Source organism: Myxine glutinosa, chromosome 14 (assembly GCF_964187855.1).
Source record: "Myxine glutinosa chromosome 14, kmMyxGlut1.1, whole genome shotgun sequence".
In the NCBI taxonomy this organism is placed as follows: domain Eukaryota; kingdom Metazoa; phylum Chordata; class Myxini; order Myxiniformes; family Myxinidae; genus Myxine; species Myxine glutinosa.
This window is the reverse complement of record NC_136274.1, coordinates 47692348-47712230: the sequence shown is the minus strand read 5'-3', so window position 1 is coordinate 47712230 and position 19883 is coordinate 47692348. Positions and strand designations below refer to the sequence as shown.

Below are 19883 nucleotides of genomic sequence, written 5' to 3'. Positions count from 1 at the left end.
TACACGTCGCAGCTTATGACCACACTGTGGTCATTTTTCTCTTTTTGTCACTGATCTACACATAATACCCCAGAATTTAAAAGTTTAATTTTTTTGAAAGAACTTATGACAAAATAATGAAAAATAAAAAGCTGAAATGTCTTGAGTTAATAAGTAGATAAACCCTTTGCTATGACACTCCAAATTGAGCTCAGGTGCATCCAATTTTCTTCGATCATCCTTGAGATGTCTCTACAACTTGATTGGAGTCCACCTGCGGCCAATTCAATTGATTGGACATGATTTAGAAAGAAACACACCTTTCTATGTCAGGTACCACCAATTCACAGTGCATATCAGATCAGGAACTCAACCATGAAGTCTAAGCAACTGTCTGTTGAATTCTGAGATATAATTGTGAGGAGGCAAAGATCTGGGGAAGGGTATAAAACAATTTATAGAGCGTTGAAAGTTCCCAATAGCACAGTGAGCTTCATCATTAGGAAATGGAAAGAATGTGGAACTATCCAGACTCTTCCTAGAGCTGGCCATCTGACCAAACTGAGCAACTGGCAAGAAGCACCTTTGGTCAGGGAGGTGATCAGGAGCCAGATGGCCACTCTGACAGAACTACAGAGTTCCTTGCCAGACTTGACAGAAGAACAAGTCTCGACACCACTTCACAAATCTAGTTTTATGGGAGAGAGGCCAGAGAGAAGCCACTCCTGAGAAAGGCACATGGCAGGACATCTGGAATTTGCAAAAGGCCAAGTGCAAGACTCTGAGAACATGAGGCAAAAAAGCATGGTGGTGGCAACATTTTGCTGTGGGGATGCTTTTTAGTGCAGGGACTGGGAGACCTGCTTCAGAGTGCCCACGCTCCACATCCAGCTTCACAGAGCTTGAGCAAATCTGCAAGGAAGAATGGGAGAAACTCCCCAAATCCAGACGTGCAAAGCTGATAAAGACGTACCCAAGAAGACTTGAAGCTGCAATCACTGCCAAAAGCGCTTCTATGAAATATTCATTCAGGGGGTCCTGGAGTTTTATACATATAGCATACAGTCACGTGAAAAAGTAAGTACACCCCATGTAAAGTTTTTACTTGTTCAACATATTTCAACATACAGCTATTTGATCTTCATTTCAACAATATTGATAGATAAAGGTGATATAATATAACAAATATCATGAAACATTTACATTTTGTTGTCCATTGTATAATTTAAATAAACATAAATGCAAATTTCGCATGTGGAAAAAGTAAGTACACCCCTACATTTATCACTACTTCAAATACCTAAAATTAGAATCAGGTGCACCAGCTCAGGTGCAAATGATTAGAACATCGTCAGAGGATCTTGGAGGAACCTGTCTTATTTAAACCTCAGACATTTAGTTTGGTTTGCTCTTTGTTGTTGAAGTGTGTGGCGTCACCATGCCTCGATCAAAAGAGCTCTCTGAGGCCTTCAGACAGAAGGTTATAGATGCCTACGAGTCTGGTAAGGGATTTAAAAGATCTCCAAACAATTTGAAATCAATCATTCGACTGTCCGGAAGATCCTCTACAAGTGGAGAAGATTCCAAACAACTGCCAACTTGTTCAGGCCAGGCCGCCCCAGCAAGTTCAGCCCGAGAGCAGACCGCAAGATGCTGAAAGAAGTCTCTTAAGAACCCCAGAATGTCATCACGGGACCTACAGGTAGCTCTTGCCACTGTTGATGGCAAAGTGCACGAGTCTACCATTAGTAAGAGGCTGCACAAATTTGATCTACATGGGAGGTGTGCCAGGAGGAAACCTTTGCTGTCCAGAAAGAACATCAGGGCAAGACTATAGTTTGCCAATGAACACCGAGGCAAAGACCAGTACTTCTGGAACAATGTGCTCTGGACAGATGAGTCAAAGGTAGAGCTATTTAGCCACAGTACCAGAAGACATGTTTGGCGAAAACCAAAGACAGCATTTGACCACAAGAACCTGATACCAACTGTAAAGCATGGTGGTGGAAATATTATGGTTTGGGGCAGCTTTGTTGCATCAGGGCCTGGGCAGCTCACCATCATAGAATCCACTATGAATTCTTCATTGTACCAGAGGGTGCTTGAGGATAATGTGAGGCCACCTGTCAGAAAGTTGAAGCTCAACCGAAGGTGGACCTTGCAACATGACAATGACCCTAAACATACCAGTAAATCCACCAAGGAATTTTTTTTTTTTTTTTTTTTTTTTTTTTTTTTTTTTTTTTTTTTTTTGTATACAAGATCGAGGCTCGTGAAAGAGCGAACATTAATCACACAGAAAGACAAACAGACACATAAAACAAATAACATCGGGAGCGGTAGACAAGATGGGGAGAGAGGGGGAAGGACACAAACACAACATTTGAGAGCAGGGACCGAGAGACATGGAGACATCGAGAGATCTGTGGGAGGGAGAGGGCTTTGGGGGGGAGGCATGTGAAGGGGGGGAGGCATGTGAAGGGGGGGGGGTGGGAGAGGTATAAACATATGGACACTGCCAGGATTTCCAGGAAATAAGTTGGAATTTCAAACAAGGTGGATCTGGGGTGAATTAGTGGGGGTAGAAAAGATCAAGGTTATGGATGGGGGAAGATAAGAGATGGTGGTGAACAGCTGTTTTAAAGACCTGGAGGGAGGAGAGGGATTGAAGGGAGTGTGGGAGTTTGTTCCACAGGCGGGAGAAAAGAGGAATGAAAGAGTGAAGGTGAGCAGAGAGCCGAGATTTCGGCAGTTTAACCATCAGAGGGTTGCTGGCAGATCTTGTGCGACCTGTAGGAATATTTGGGGGACAGAGCACAGAGAGAGCTGGGGGAGCAAGGCCGGAGAGGAGTCGGTAGAAGACAGAAAGACCACCTACCTGCCTGCGGTGAGTGAGTGAAAGGCCCTCAGAGATAGCTTCATCGCGGGAGATTCCAATGATTTTGAAAGCTTTGGATTCAACAGCGTGAAGCCGAGCCAGGTGTGAGGCAGGAGCACCAGCCCATAGGGGAGAACAGTATTCCATAGAGCTGCGGATGAAAGCCTTGTATGTGGTGAGGAGCTCAGGTGTGCCGAGGAAGGACTTCGCACGACGGAGGATGCCCAGTCGGCGACTGGCTTTGGAGGCCAGCTTGGAAATGTGGTTTTCCCAAGAAAGATCATGGCAGATAGTGAGACCCAAAAGCTTGAGTGACAGAACTTCTTGGAGAGGATTGTTGAGAAAGTAGATGGGAGGGTTGTCCAGTCGATCTTTTCGGAGAGACATAGTAAGAGAGTGAGATTTGGCAGGATTGAAAGACATGTTCCACTTGTTTGACCAGTCTGTGATTTTGTCCAGGTCTTCAGAGAGTGAGGAGGCTGCAGACTGCCGATCTGAGGGAAGAGGAATGGAGCGGCAGAGAGTGGAGTCATCAGCAAAGAGATAGAGGATTTTCCAGAGAGTCAGAGAGATCATTGATAAAGACCAGAAAAAGCACAGGGCCCAGCACACTTCCTTGGGGAACTCCAGCCTGAACAGGAAGGGGAGATGAGAGAAATCCATTCAGGGCCACACGTTGACTACGACCAGAGAGGAAGTCCGCAAGCCATGCATGGAGATTTCCATGGATACCATAGGAGGAGAGTTTGGTGAGCAGAGCTGGGTGCCAGACCGTATCAAAGGCTCTTGATATGTCAAGGGAGACAGCTCTGATTTCCTGTTTGGCATTGAGGACCTCCATCCATTGTTGAGACAGCAGAAGCAGCATGTCCAGAGTAGAGTGACCTGGTCTGAAACCAAATTGATGATCAGAGATCAAGCCATTGGAGAAGAGGAAAGATTTCATATCCGAAGCAATGATGGATTCCATGACTTTGCTAAATGGAATGGCTGAAAAGAAAGAAATGGAGGGTTCTGGAATGGCCAAGTCAAAGCCCGGATCTAAATCCCATCGAGTTGCTGTGGGGGGAATTGAAACGATTTGTGCATGCAAGAAACCCCTCAAACATCGCATAGCTGAAAGAATTCTGCATGGAGGAGTGGGCAAAAATTTCTCCCAGTCGATGTCAGAGACTGGAAGACAGTCATAGTGTAGCAGCATAGCAAACCTGTTGTGCATTTTGTGATACAAGCACCAAATTTGGCACAAATGTACATTAATATGTTGCGAACATTTTCAGATATTGGGCCACTTGAAATTCCGTAATTTTTTTTTTCAAATTTTTTCAAATTTCGTAATTTCAAATTTTTCGGGTGACACCGTCACAATTTCGGTCTTCGAGGCCGGCCGATATAGTGGGGCGGCTTAGCCCAAATATTCAAAAGAATTGTGCATTTTGTGATACAAGCACCAAATTTGGCACAAATGTACATTAATATGTTGCGAACATTGTGTGGTCAGCAATGAAGACGAGAGTCTGAATTACATGTATGCAAAAGACCTTGTGAACCAGTGAAGCAAATACACGGGTAAGCATGAATTAAATCTAGGGCATGATATAATTTCCATGATGTTTACCTCTACACTCAATGGTGGAAGGAGGTAATGTTTTGATCCCAGCTTGTCTGTATGTCTGTTTGTCTGTTAGTCCACAAAATTCCAGACAAAGCTTGTAGTAGTGGTAGTTGTAGTGGTAGTGGTGATAACAGAAATTGTTATATAGAACTGAACTTATATTATTATTATATGCAGAAAATAACTTCATTTCTATATGCCCTGCAGTGGACAGGTTAATTGGTTTATGCACTGAAGGGGTCACCCTGGTGTGCACTGCTGTGTTCTGCCTCACTGAGTTGTTCAGGTATGATGTACTCAGCACAAGCTTCCGGTCGGCCCGGAGGTGGGGGTGCGGGGCCTGTCACGGAACGTCAAAACAAACGGCCTGCCGGGGCCGCCCAAAAGTCGGGCGTGAGGGGCGCGTCCACTAATGGAACGCCTCTCGCTTCCCAGATCGAGGGCCACGTGGTCAGGAGAACCTCGTCCCTTCCGGTCACACTTTGCCTATCGGCCGGCCTCGAAGACCGAAATTGTGACGGTGTCACCCGAAAAATTTTAAATTACGAAATTTGAAAAAATTTGAAAAAAAAAATTACGGAATTTCAAGTGGCCCAATATCTGAAAATGTTCGCAACATATTAATGTACATTTGTGCCAAATTTGGTGCTTGTTTCACAAAATGCACAATTCTTTTGAATATTTGGGCTAAGCCGCCCCACTATCATAAGAAACGCCTACTTGAGGTTGTTTCTGCCAAAGGGGGCAATACCACCTATTAGAGCCAGGGGTGTACTTACTTTTTCCACATGCGAAATTTGCATTTATGTTTATTTAAATTATACAATGGACTACAAAATGTAAATGTTTCATGATATTTGTTATATTATATCACCTTTATCTATCAATATTGTTGAAATGAAGATCAAATAGCTGTATGTTGAAATATGTTGAAAAAGTCAAAACTTTACATGGGGTGTACTTACTTTTTCACATGACTGTATACCCAGAGGAATCAAAAGACCCCGAACACCCAAAAGGACCTCAAAGACCCAAAATAACCCGAAGACCCTTAAAGGCCCCAAAGACACAAAAAGACCCCGAAGACACAAAAAACCTTGAAGACCCAAAATCCCTGAAGACCCAGAAGACACAAAGGTCCCTGAGGATTCAAAAGACCCAGAGGACCCAAAAGACCCTGAAAACTCAGAATACAAAAGACCCCAAGGACCCAAAGATACCGAGGACCCAAAGATTTGTAAAGCTGAGGCTTCAGACTTTGGCATGCTCACAAGGCTGTACAGTCGAATAAACTGTTCTGACCCGTCATTTTTAACGGACCTTTCTACTTGTCTTCCTAATAAAAGGGGACCCTCTTAATTTTGAGTTTCTTCTTGGTGCTAAAGTTTATTATTGTGCTCAAAATGTGTGTCTTCTCAAATGCCCCACGATGAAGCTGATTCTGAGGGCCTTTCACGCACTCACTGCAGGCAGGTTGGTGGTATTTCTGTGTTCTACCGACTCCTCTCCGACCTTGCTCCCCCAGCTTTGTCTGCGCTCTGTCCCCCAAATATTCCTGCAGGACGCACAAGATCTACCAGCAACCCTCTTCTCGTGAAATTGCCAAAATAAAGACTCTCTGCTCATCTTCACTCCTTTATTCTCTTACCTCTGGCACAAACAATCTCCCACATTCTCTTCAATCCCTCTCCTCCCTCTAGGTCGTTAAAATAGCTGTTCACCACCACCTATTATCTTCCCCCATCCAAAACCTTGATCTTTTCTACCCCTGTTACAACACCCAAAATCCACCTCTTTCAATCCTGAAATTCCCAGTAGTGTCCATTTGTTTTATACAGTGAACCCCACCCCCTTCTCCCAGCCCTCTCCCTCCCACGGATCTCCCGATGTCCCTGTTCTCTACTGTTGTACTTGTGTGCATCCTTCTCGCTCCCCCCTCTTTTCTCCCGTTCCCTTCATTGCATGTTTTATGTGTCTGTGCATCTTCTTATGTTGAATGTGTTAGCTCTTACATGAGCCTCGATTCTGTATATATATGTATGTATATCTGTATATCTCTATTATAATAGCCGTAGATGATTCTGTCTGTCTGTCTGTCTGTTGGGCGTCTGTCCGGGGTGTGGCTTACTCGGTTCGCAGAGTAGCTCCACCCATAGCTCCACCCATTCTGGGAGAGCCTTCGCTTCATATAAACAAATATCCACCATTTTATTAACTCGCATAGCTTTGAGGCCTGTTTTGTCGGCCCGTGGTGTCTTGCTCTCTCTCCCAGTTTTATTTCAAATCAAATTCGATATATCATTTCATTTTTCACAGTCGCTAACATCGTTTTAGACTCGGTTGAAAAAAACGGGAAGAAAATCCGATGAAAGTTGCCGTTTATAGAACGAAATGAATTCTCAAAGGCCTGTAACTTCAAGGCCATTGAGTCTCTCACGCCTTTATCTCCAATCTAACTCACTCACCATATGATTTCATTTTTATCGATGGTTTTGGACTCGGTGTCAGCAACACGGGAAAATGCAGAGATATATTTTAAAAAATACACCATATCACCGCCCACCGCCCAATATGTTTCATACACCGCCCAACATGTATCATACACCGCCCAACATGACAGCCGGCAACATGTCGACATTATCGGTTTTTCTTTAAACCGAGTGAACCGAGCCGAACCGAATAAACCGAGTGAATTCACCGTTTACTTTTGATGACAGTCGTCACAAAACGACATATATTTCTTCGTTTTTATTTCATTCAACATTATTAGCCGGAAGTAAAATATGGTTCACGAAATCTTCTTCGAATATTCCGCCACCATATCACCGCCCAACAGCCAACAGGTATCATACACCGCCCAACAGCCAACAGGTATCATACACCGCCCAACATGACACAGACAGCAACATGTCGACATTATCGCTTTTTCTTTAAACCGAGTGAACCGAGCCGAACCGAATACACCGAGTGAATTCACCTAGCGAATTTCATCAAATTCCACCGTTTCATGAAACCGAGAGATATTTCTTCGTTTTTATTTTATTAGTTACCAGCAGAAGTACCCAGCGTTGCCGGGCGGGGGAGGGGGGAAGGGCACGTACACTTTAAACATGTATATACATGTGGGATGTGGGATATATACATGTGGGACACATATGTGTGTGTGTGTGTGTGTGTGTGTGTGTGTGTGTGTGTATATGTGTGTGTGCATATGTGTGTGTGTGTATATATGTGTGTGTATGTGTATGTAGGCTAACCCCCGCTCTAGCAGGGAAAATGGCCTTAAAATGCATGTTGTTGTTGTATGTGTATATATATATGTCTGTGTGTGTGTGTATATATGTGTCTGTACGTGTGTGTGTCTGTTTTTGTGTATGTGTATGTGTATATGTGTATGTGTATGTGTGTGTGTGGAGATCTATATATATATGTGTATAATGTGCATATACGTGTGTGTGTATGTGTGTGTGTGTGTGTGTGTGTGTGTGTGTGTGTGTGTGTGTGTGTGTGTGTGTGTGTGTGTGTCGATGTACATGTGTGTGTATGTGTATATGTGTGTGGGTGTATATGTGTGTGTGTGTATATGTAAACATGGGCCGGTGTGTGTGTAAAGTGTGAGGAGGTATTGGAGAGGAAAATGCAGAGATTTTTTTTTTAAATCGCGCCATGATGATAAACGAAAATACACCGCCTAAAATAACAGTCGACATCTATCTATAATTCCAGTAATCTCTGTGTGTATGTCTGTGTGTCTGTGTGTCTGTGACCACTGTTTCTCGACAACCACGGGTCCGATATACTTTAAACTTGCCAGGTATATTGCTGGGGACCCGAGGATGTGCCTTTTCAAGGTTTCATATTAATCGGAGAAGTAGTTACCGAGCTATGGCGATTTATTTACCAAACTCCGCAAGCCGTTCGCTTTGGACCAAACAATTTCATGTAAATAGAGGGGGGGGATTGTCACCGTACTCGCAAGCCGTTCGCTTTGGACCAAACCATTTCATGTAAATAGAGGGGGGGGGATATAATTTTAGATATATATATAGTACGGGCATGCCCTAGTACATTTAAAATTCGTCACACACATCCATGCCCGTGGGATTCCCACGGGTGGGAATCCCACGGGTGACCCCACGAGTATATATATAAACAAACAAAAAAACATGTAAAAGTGCATTTCATACTTTTACCCCACGCATACCAAACCAAAAGTGAGGTTGAGGAATTGCTTCATGTCCTCTGTGCGTCTGTCTGTAAGCGTCAGTTGATGATGGAGGTACAACTTGTTTATATTGAATGTTATAACAACAACACTAATCGGAACATGAATAGGAAGACATGTTTGCCGTTTAACCGTTCTTTGGCTCTGAATTTGGCCTGACGCTCACTCACAAAGGAGCGAGGTATTAGGTTTACTCTGTCTGCCCGTCAAACAAAACTGAAAACCATTCCAAACAGGAAACCTACTGTTTTTAGGGACTTTATAAAGAACACAAACAACAGGCACAAATAACTGATGTAATGTGTCAGATCGGGTGATGTAATAGCCGCTGCATAAAAAGCCAGCAAAAACACGGAATTAATTAATTTATACACCTTTAAATAATGGAGAACACAAATCACCTTTGTAATAATGTAACCTACCAAAACCATGTTATACCGATAGATAGCACGAGGCGGTGTGGCATGTGACAGGGTCGGGATGAACAAGATGCCGATTGAGCGTGGCGCACTGCTTTATTAGTATATCAAAGTCCGCGCAGCGTGCTCTCGCGAGATCACCGTTGATCCCGTCCGAGCGGGAAGGGCATATGGTCAATCACAAAACACGGACCAGGAAGATAGCATTACATATGCTCTCCTTCAGAATGAGAAATCAACATAAAGATAAAGTTTGTCCGGATATTTTACAACACGGCCCGAGCGAGTAGTATAGGCAACAGGCTCACGGGATTGTTCATCGAAAGCAACAGGGGATGGTGGGGGGCAGACAAGAAACATTATATGGTGAGCCTCATCGGTGGCAAGAGAAGAGGAGGAAGCGTCGGTGTGCTCATCACAGTTCAAGCTTCCAAAATCTGGCTCACGCACACAGGCCAGCTTACTTGAAGATCTGAGATGTTGGCAATTCCTGCGGAACAAACAGTTGCTTCCACTGAGCATCGACGGCGTAGGCGACATGTTTTTGTACAATCTCACATGGCACCCAATTGCTAGTGCCTGGTAATGGTTACATGTGGACCTGCTGATCCTGAACTAAAGATGGCCACTCTCTCACTACTCATGATAAAACTTCTGCTTGGTCTTCTCCATGTGAAAATGACGTTTAACATCACAAGAGCTGTAGGATTTTGGTACAAGTTTAGCTGTACTCTGCAGGCAGATTGTTACGTGCTCTTCTACCAACGAACAACTGAGCAGGGGACAAGTGTAGTCCTTCCAGGTGAGTGGTGCGGTTGTCCCCAAAAACCAACACTTTTCCTCTGCTTTCTTACACAATTTTCTTTACAGTCCGCACTGCTCTTCACAATCCTCGTCGATTACTAAGTACCCGTGCTAAATTTGGTTCCTGCTATGGATAGGTACCAAGCGAGCCAAACCCGAACCTTTGGGTGGAGCTACCAATACTACAGACCATTTTGGGCTTCTTTTTTTTTTCGTCACTACAGACAATTCTGCCTATTTTCACGGTTCTGTTGTGCGATTGAAAAACGACACAGGGATTACCGTACCGTAGCGTACCAAACCGTACTGTACAGTGCCGTACCATTCCGTGCAATGGAAAAGCACCAATACAGTCGTGGCTAAAAATATTGGCACCCTTGCACTTTTTTCAAATAATGCACCATTTTCCTCCATAAAATTGTTGAAATTAAAAAATAACTTGGTATCCACATATGTATTCCTTTAGTTTGCAGTGGAACAACAAAAAAAAAAGCTGAAAAAAATGGATAAATCTTAGCTTATTCCACACAGAAATCATAAAATTGCCCAGACAATATTATTGGCACCTTTTAGAAGTTGTTCGAAATAATTCGATTTCAAGCATGTGATATTCCTTTACTTTGCAATTGAACTCACCCCTGGTGAGTTGCAGGTGCCTGAAATATTGAAAAAAAATCACTCATTCAACCAGTTTGAATGGAGAAAAGGAGTCATTCTGCGGTTTTGTGTCACTGTGTGTACCGCAATGAGCATAGAGAAAAGAAAGAAAACCAGAGAATTGTCGAAGGAGGTCAGACACAAGATTGCAGCCAATCATGGACAATCTCAAGTCTACAAGTCCATCTCCAGAGACCTTGATGTTCCTGTGTCCACCGTGCGCAATGTTATCAGGAAGTTTAAGGCCCATTGCAGTGAAGCCAACCTCCCTGGACGTGGCCGCAAGGGAAAGCTGGATCGAAGATTGCAGCAAAGGATTGTTCGAATGGTGGAGAAAGCACCTCAATCAACTGCGAAACAGATTCAAGCTGACCTTCAGACACAAGGTACAACCGTTTCAACTCGCACAATCTGTCGCCAACTCAATGAAAGGGGGTTCTGTGGTAGGAGACCCTGGAGAACCCCACTGCTGAGAGAGAGCCATAAGAAAGCCTGACTCGGGTTTGCCAAAACACACCTGAACAAGCCAAAATCCTTCTGGGAGAATGTCCTGTGGACAGATGAGACAATATTAGAGCTTTTTGGTAAAGCCCATCATCTCTATGTTTAGACAAAGCAAAACGAAGCCTTCAAAGACGAGAACACCTTCCCTACAGTCAAACATGGAGGAGGTTCAGTGATGTTTTGGGGTTGCTGTGCTGCCTCTGGAAATGGGTGCCTTGAATGTGTGTATGGCATCATGAAATCAGGAGATTACCAAGGCATTTTGGAGTGCAATGCTCAACCCAGTGTCAGAAAGCTGGGTCTCCGTCGAAGGTCATGGGTCTTGCAGCAGGACAATGACCCCAAACACAATTCAGAAAGCACCCAGGAATGGCTCAAAACAAAACGCTGGACTGTTCTGAAGTGGCCACCAATGAGTCCAGATCTAAATCCCATTGAACACCTGTGGGGTGATCTGAAAACAGCATTTGAGAGAAGCCACCCTTCAAATCTGGGAGAATTGGAGCAGTTTGCACAAGAAGAGTGGGTCAAACTGCCAATAGAAAAGTGTAGGAAGCTCATTCATGGCTATAGGAAGCGCTGGACTGCAGTTATTTTGTCCAAACGCTGTGCTTCCAAATATTAAGTCGAGAGTACCAATAATTTTATCAAGGCCATTTTTTTTTTTTTTTTTTTTTTTTTTTTTTTTGTATACAAGATCGAGGCTCGTGAAAGAGCGAACATTAATCACACAGAAAGACAAACCGACACATAAAACATATAACATAGGGAGCGGTAGACAAGATGGGGAGAGAGGGGGAAGGACACAAACACAACATTTGAGAGCAGGGACCGAGAGACATGGAGACATCGACAGATCTGAGAGAGGGCGAGGGCTTTGGGGGGGGGGGGGGGGGGCGTGGGAAGGGGGCAGTAGGAGAGGTATAAAACATATGGACACTGCCAGGACTTCCAGGAAAGAAGTTGGAATTTCAAACAAGGTGGATCTGGGGTGAATTAGCGGGGGTAGAAAAGATCAAGGTTTTGGATGGGGGAAGATAAGAGATGGTGGTGAACAGCTGTTTTAAAGACCTGGAGGGAGGAGTGGGATTGAAGGGAGTGAGGGAGTTTGTTCCAGAGGCGGGAGAAAAGAGGAATGAAAGAGTGAAGGTGAGCGGAGAGCCGAGATTTCGGCAGTTTAACCATCAGAGGGTTGCTGGCAGATCTTGTGCGACCTGTAGGAATATTTGGGGGACAGAGCACAGAGAGAGCTGGGGGTGCAAGGCCGGAGAGGAGTCGGTAGAAGACAGAAAGACCACCTACCTGCCTGCGGTGAGTGAGTGAAAGGCCCTCAGAGATAGCTTCATCGCGGGAGATTCCAATAATTCTGAAAGCTTTGGTTTCAACAGCGTGAAGCCGAGCTAGGTGTGAGGCAGGAGCACCGGCCCATAGGGGAGAACAGTATTCCATTGAGCTGCGGATGAAAGCCTTGTATGTGGTGAGGAGCTCAGGTGTGCCGAGGAAGGACTTCGCACGACGGAGGATGCCCAGTCGGCGACTGGCTTTGGAGGCCAGCTTGGAAATGTGGTTTTCCCAAGAAAGATCATGGCAGATAGTGAGACCCAAAATCTTGAGCGACAGAACTTCTTGGAGAGGATTGTTGAGAAAGTAGATGGGAGGGTTGTCCAGTCGATCTTTTCGGAGAGACATAGTAAGAGTGTGAGATTTGTCAGGATTGAAAGACATGTTCCACTTGTTTGACCAGTCTGTGATTTTGTCCAGGTCTTCAGAGAGTGAGGAGGCAGCAGACTGCCGATCTGAGGGAAGAGGAATGGAGCGGCAGAGAGTGGAGTCATCAGCAAAGAGATAGAGAGGATTTTCGAGAGAGTCAGAGAGATCATTGATGAAGACCAGAAAAAGCACGGGGCCCAGAACACTGCCTTGGGGAACTCCAGCCTGAACAGGAAGAGGAGATGAGAGAAACCCATTCAGGGCCACACGTTGACGACGACTAGAGAGGAAGTCCGCCAGCCATGCGTGGAGATTTCCATGGATACCAAAGGAGGAGAGTTTGGTGAGCAGAGCGGGGTGCCAGACCGTGTCGAAGGCACGTGATATGTCTACTATAAGTATATATATATTATATATATATATATATATATATATATATATATATATATATATATATATATATATATATATATATATATATATATATATATATATATAAGTCTACTATATATATATATATATATCTATAAGACCGCGCAACTACTAAAGGAAGGTATCATAGAACCTAGTCGGTCGCCTTGGTGGGCCCAAGTTCTGGTGGTACGAACCGAATCACATCGCAAACGCATGGTAATCGACTATTCGCAGCCGATTAATCGGTTTACCCAATTGGACGCCTACCCACTCCCAGGAATGGACTCCCTGGTATGACAGGTGGCAGAGTACTCGGTCTTTAGCACTCTCGATCTACGTAGTGCGTATCATCAGATTCCCATCTCCATGGCAGATCGCATCTACAATTTACATCTACAATCGCAATTTCTTTTTATTTTCTGATTTAAAAGGATATATTAAGTTCTGAATCAAAAACAAAGGTTCTGTAAAATTCACAGTGAAATAAATAATTGTGGAGACCAAATGCTTTTGTCAATTTCAACTTCTGTTTGGAGAAAATTGTGAGTTATTTGAAAAAAGTGCAAGGGTGCCAATACTTTTGGCCATGACTAACACACGAATCACATTACCTTTTATGGGAGGATCTGCATCATCATGTCAAAATGAGGCAATCACCCAACCAAGAATGACGTAGAATTGTTTTATACAATCAGCTGAATCTTATTATAACAGAGAAATTTTTTTGTTTCTTTCACTTGATGCTTGGAGGCATGTTTTCTGGTTGTCCGTACGTACAACCTAAACCTGATTTTTCTCAGCAACCACATGTCTGATTGAGACAAAACTTTCAGGGTTGGAGCAACACCCATGCAGAATGTTTTTATGACAATTGTGACATCGGTCACATGGTATGGCAGCAATCTTAAACTCAAATAATTAAAAAATGATTTCTTTGAAACCGCTGAATGGAAAAATTTGAAACTTGGCAAATTGTCAAGTACTCCCAATGGGGAACAAACGCGTGATAATGACCACAGTGAAGTGGTATACCAGCCATAAATGTTTTAATGTAATGCCTCATCCTAGAAATCTGAAATTGCATGCACATGATCTATGACCCATTTGTATTGAAATATTATAATTTATGACATCATAGGTCACATGGTTTGGCAGCCATATTGGATTAAACCTAAAACCGTAAAAAAACATCTCCCAAACCACAGAAGTGATAGACTCAAAACTTTACATGTGTCATCGACTAGGCATGTCGATTAAAAGTTGGTCATGAAAACGTCATCGGTCACATGGTGTGGCAGCCATATTGGTTGAAAGGAAATATTAAATAATTACATCTCAGAAACTGCTTACCCTATCGTTGCGAAACTTTACAAACGTCATCAAACACCATTGCTGCATATAGTTTGAAAATTATGTCGTAGGTCACATGGTTTGGCAGCCATCTTGGATAGAAAAACGAGCCTCAACCAATCAACACAAAACTTTACAAGCATGATCCCCTACCCATACATATGCAGAGCGACATTTTAATATCACAGATCACGTGGTTTGGCAGCTTTCAAGCAAATATTTAAAAAAACAAAAAACCTTCTCCGAAACCGCTTCACCAATTGATGCGAAACTCGTCATGTCTGCTAAAAATGTGGTACTTGAGAACAGCTGAAGGGCTTTAAATCAAACTTGTTTATTTTTAAGACAGGTAACGAGGGCATCTACAGCCGTTGTCACAGGTAGGGACTACGTGGAGGCATATTGGCGACGCAGTCACATTGCTCTATTGGGCATTTATATCATGGTCACTGGGTTTTAATGCACTTCGATGGCTAAATAAATTAGTACAAACGACACACTAACATAGTTCAGCTCTTTTTTATTTTAAATTTATTCCCACTATGCTTCGAGGTTGATAGGAGTGGGGATGGAGCCCTCCACTACTCTAATGTGCCGAGGCCTGTTAAAACATACATCCGGCTCTGGCTAGACGATGACAGCTAAAGATGGACTTCAGAGAGCATCAATACTTACAGTTACACGGTGTTCTACTCATCATCAGCTGCGCAGGGCACAGAATTATCCTCTGTCGGGAATTCGTTCTGTCGTTTCTGCTTTCCCCTTCGAAGACCGCACTTTACCGCCCAGTGGTTCCGGCCGTTGCAATAGGAACACGTGGTGCCAAATGCTGGGCAAACCCCATCGTTCCCCAAATGTTGCCTATCCTTGCCACAAAACAGGCAAGGTTTCCATTTGTACCATCGCCGAAATTGTGAACCATAAGGCTTTGCTCTTGACTTTCCAAACGAGTTCCTCTGACCTGCAATGGCTGACACTCCAGGCTGGTGGTCGTCTTCATCCCGCATGATGAGACCTTCCTTGCAAGCCAACTCGAACTGTTGTCCAATTTCATGAACCTCTGTTAGTGTCAGTTCATCACCTTGGTCGATTAATATTTTTTTCAACTGTGGTTCATAAATACCAGCGATGATCACATCTGTCAGCATGTCCTCGGCATCGACATAACCGCAGTCCATGATTACCTTACTCAAGCAGGTGACAAAATGATGAAACGGCTCATACCTCCATTGTTTCCGACGCATGAGCCGTTGCCGGCAAGCCCGCTTGCTCTTTTTCCGACGGTCATACCGTTTATCATCACTGAGCCAACTCTCGGAATCATATTCTTCACTCTTCGCCCGTTGCCCGGCAACCTGCTTGTTCGACGTCTTAGACACAAACTCTTCAAAATGACCGAGCACCCTGTCGGGATCGTCTTCCTCGTTTTCCTCCCATGTGAACGTCTTGTAAATATCGCGCCCATGAGCACCGATCCAAATGCCCAGCCATGTCGCCTTTTCCTTTGGGATTAGCTCAGACAGCGGGCCTGCGAACACGGACTGAACGTGGTCTCGAAACCGAGTGAATTCCCCTAACAAATCCGCTGCATCCCAGTCGATAGCTGGGTATTCCATGTCCGGAGACGCCATACCGTATTTATCGATGGTTGGTTGGCCGAAAGCAGCGACTTCTGACACCAAGTAACGTACTGTACTGCTTTATTATTATTATTATACAGTATCAAGCTCAAAGGATGCTCTCGCGAGATCACACTCAATCCCGTCCGAATAGGAAGAGCATTGGTCACTCACAAAACCCGGAACCATATAATCAAATGCCGCGAGTTATATTCTCGCGAGATCGCACTCAATTCCGTCCTTGCGAAATTATCTTCTCGCGAGATCACAGGCCATCCTATCCTGTCTGAGCGCGAAGGGCATATCATGGTCATTCACAAAACACGGATTAATCCCATCAACATGGAACAGGAACAACTATACGACGACTAGTACCCGACTGCAAAGCCGCAATGAGCCGGCGAAGCCAAAGTCTCTTGCCACTATTTTACCCATCACTGCAGGTTAGTCCTGCAGTCCTGCAGCCCAAATCCTTTGGGAGGATTAGTTGGGAGTACGTAGGTGTAGTAGTTACCGTACCTAGTTCAAAATGACACCATTTGCATTCTGGATGAGATTAAAATTTATAAAATTTACTTTGTGGCGGACACGAAAGCTCACTGGCGTGATGACATCATTCCGCGCACCAAGTGGGCGGGGGCCACGCCCGAGGGGTAGGCGTGGCCGCGGGATACACACCGGGCGCGCAGCCCGGAACGCTCCAGTGTTACAGTGGAGCTCTTGAATAAAGACTCTTACAACTTACCGCGTTGTCCGCTTCCTCCTTGCTTACAAGCAGCGCGCGTAACACCGCGCTTCATTGGTGACCTCCAACGTTCTGGTCAGCCGTCACTGACCACCCGAACCCGCCACAGCCATGGCAACCAACGCGGTAGCGATAAAGCTCCCCGAGTTCTGGGAAGCTCAGGCGGAAATCTGGTTCCTGCAGGCCGAAGCCCAGTTCAGGCTTCGAGGCATCACGGCGGACGAGACACGCTACTGCCACGTGGTCGCCTCCCTCGGGGCCGGCACGGCCGCCCGCGTCGTGTCGGTCCTGAGGAACCCACCGGCCGACGACAGGTACGAGGCGATCAAGCGTCTCCTCCTCGCCACGTTCGGCCTCACGTTGGACGCACGGGCCGATCGACTCTTGGACCTCCCCGAGCTCGGTGACACGCGACCGTCGGTCCGAATGGACCATATGCTGTCGCTCATGGGCGACGAAACCCCGAACGCTCTATTCCGGGCGTTATTTCGACGCCAGCTGCCGGCACGAGTACGCCTCGCGTTGTCCGGATCTGCGACAACGGAACCCCGAGCGCTCGCGGCCGAGGCCGACAAGTTCTACGCGGCTTTGGACACGCAGGCGAGTTTCGGTGCGGCCGTAGCGGCTCCCGAGCCCGAAACCGCTGCGGGTGCCCACCCCTACTACGCGACGCACCGCGTAGCCGCTGAACCTCCTGCGGGTGCCCACCCCTACTCCGAGGGGTGCCTCGTGGCGGCCGCCATGCCCCGCCCACCACCACCGCGGAAACCGCCGCCTCCGGCTTCGCCGCAAACCTGGTGCCATTTCCACGCTAGGTTCGGCCACGAGGCCCGGCAATGTCGCCCGCCGTGCTCATTCGGCAGGTCGGGAAACGCCCGGGCCGGCCCTCAGTAGTGGCACTGAGCACCGGCCGATTAAACAGCCTCCTGTACATAACGGACACCTTATCCGGGCGCCGTTACCTGTGCGACACGGGAGCGCAGGTGAGTGTCGTTCCCGCCGGTACGTCCGACAAGCAGACCGCGGGCCGGGGTCCCGCTCTGCTTGCTGCCAACGGTACGCCCATTCGCACATACGGAAAACGCTGCCTTTCTCTGCGGTTCGGAGGGCAGGTTTTCCGATGGTCATTCGTGACTGCCGACGTGCCTATGGCACTGCTTGGCGCGGACTTCCTTTGTGCCAATGGCCTCTTGGTGGACGTAAAGCACAGAAGGCTTGTCCAGGCCGAGACGTTCAGCTCGCTCGCTTGCGCGCTGCCCGCCTCGTTGAGCAGCTCACGGAGCGGCTCATCGAGCGGCTCGCCGAGCGGCTTGCTGAGCGGTTCGGTTCCGGCCAGGTTCATCTGCACGTTTCCGGCAGTGGACGAATTCACCCGCCTCCTCGCCCGTTTCCCGGCCCTCACGAGGCCCACCTTCTCGGCGGGGACCGTCAAGCACGGGGTGGAACATCACATCCCCACCGCCGGGCCACCGGTCTACGCCCGGGCACGCCGCGTCGAGCCGACAAAGCTCGCGGTTGCTAAAGCCGAGTTTGCTACGCTGGAGCGGCTCGGCATCGTGCGGCGCTCCGAGAGTGCTTGGGCGTCGCCGCTCCACATCGTGCCCAAGCCCGGCGGGAGATGGCGACCGTGCGGGGACTACCGCCGTCTCAACGACGCCACCACCCCCGACCGCTACCCCGTCCCCCATATTCAGGACTTTTCCGCCCGCTTGGCGAATATGTCCTTCTTCTCGAAGGTGGACCTCATACGCGGTTACCACCAGGTCCCCATCAGCTCGGAGGACATCCCGAAGACGGCTGTCATCACGCCGTTTGGTCTTTTCGAATTTCTTCGGATGCCCTTCGGTTTGAAGAATGCGGCTCAGGCGTTCCAGCGCCTCATGGACAGCGTCTTGCGCGACTTGGATTTCGTCTACGTCTATCTGGATGATATCCTCGTCGCAAGCGCGTCCCGCGAAGAGCACCTCCACCATCTCCGCACGCTCTTCGAAAGCCTGGGCTAGCACGGCCTGATCGTGAAACCCGCCAAGTGCCGGTTCGGTGTCACTGAAATCAACTTTTTGGGGAACCGCGTCACCAGGCACGGGGCCGTCCCCTACCGGCCAAGGTGGAGGTGGTGAAGGGGTTTCCGCGCCCCCGCATGATCAGGGGGCTCCAGGAGTTCCGGGGCATGGTAAACCTTTACCATCGGTTCCTGCCCCGCATCGCCCAGCTCCTGCGCCCCCTGCACGAGGCCCTCCGAGGGAAGCCGGGCAAAGGTGACGTCACCTGGACCGAGCAGATGGACGCGACGTTCGTGGGCGCGAAGCTCGCCTTGGCTAACGCCACCATGCTCGCGCACCCGGCGCCCGATGCACCGATCGCCCTCACCACCGACGCCTCGGACTACGCGGTGGGCGCGGTGCACGAGCAATGGGTGCGTGGAGCTTGGCAACCGCTGGCGTTCTTCAGCCGGCAGCTTCGCCCGCCCGAACGCCGGTACAGTACCTTCGACCACGAGTTGCTCGGGCTCCACCTGGCGGTCAGGCACTTCCGCCATCTGCTCGAGGGCCGTGCGTTCACGGCCTTCGTCGACCACAAGCCACTGGTGTTCGCAATGGGCAAGGTCGCCGAGCCGTGGTCGGCCCGGCAGCAGCGTCACCTTTCGGCCGTGTCCGATTACACGACGGACATCCGGCACGTCGCGGGGAAGGACAACCCGGTGGCGGATTGCCTTTCCCGGTCCGTTGCCCACGCGGTCCACCTCGGCATCGACTATGCCCGGATGGCGGCGGACCAGGCCGCCAACCCCGATGTCCAGGCCTTGCGGACCGCCATTACGGGCCTCCGCGTCACCGAGGTGCCGTTCAACGGCGCGGGCATGGCCCTCTGGTGCGATGTCTCCCTCGGGCGGCCTCGCCCCATCGTGCCCGCGGGCTGGCAGCGCCAGATTTTCGACGCCATCCACGGCCTGTCCCACCCGGG

The 19883-nt window shown here is 47.5% G+C and overlaps 2 protein-coding genes across 4 annotated transcripts in view; both read right to left on the bottom strand.

The window, feature by feature from the left end:
• COQ3 (coenzyme Q3, methyltransferase) overlaps positions 1-19883 on the bottom strand; it is a 65022-nt gene that overhangs the window by 10831 nt on the left and 34308 nt on the right. The gene's annotated exons all lie outside the window — the stretch shown is intronic.
• On the bottom strand, positions 8943-16385 carry LOC144888128 (uncharacterized). Of its 3 annotated transcripts, none has more exons than XM_068135719.2 (2): positions 15231-16385; positions 8943-9606 (listed from the first exon to the last, which is right to left on the bottom strand). In XM_068135719.2, exon 1 carries the CDS (start codon positions 16184-16186, stop codon positions 15245-15247), a length of 942 nt encoding a protein of 313 aa, XP_067991820.1. In that variant the 5' UTR covers positions 16187-16385; the 3' UTR covers positions 8943-9606; positions 15231-15244. The 3 variants fall into 3 exon arrangements, with proteins under 3 accessions (XP_067991820.1, XP_067991827.1, XP_067991821.1); XM_068135726.2 differs by having other exon boundaries at positions 15517-16328; XM_068135720.2 differs by having other exon boundaries at positions 15237-16325.

Excerpts from the sequence above, each read along its gene's own strand:
- LOC144888128 (XM_068135719.2), bottom strand. The coding sequence starts at position 16,186 with ATGGCGTCTCCGGACATGGAATACCCAGCTATCGACTGGGATGCAGCG.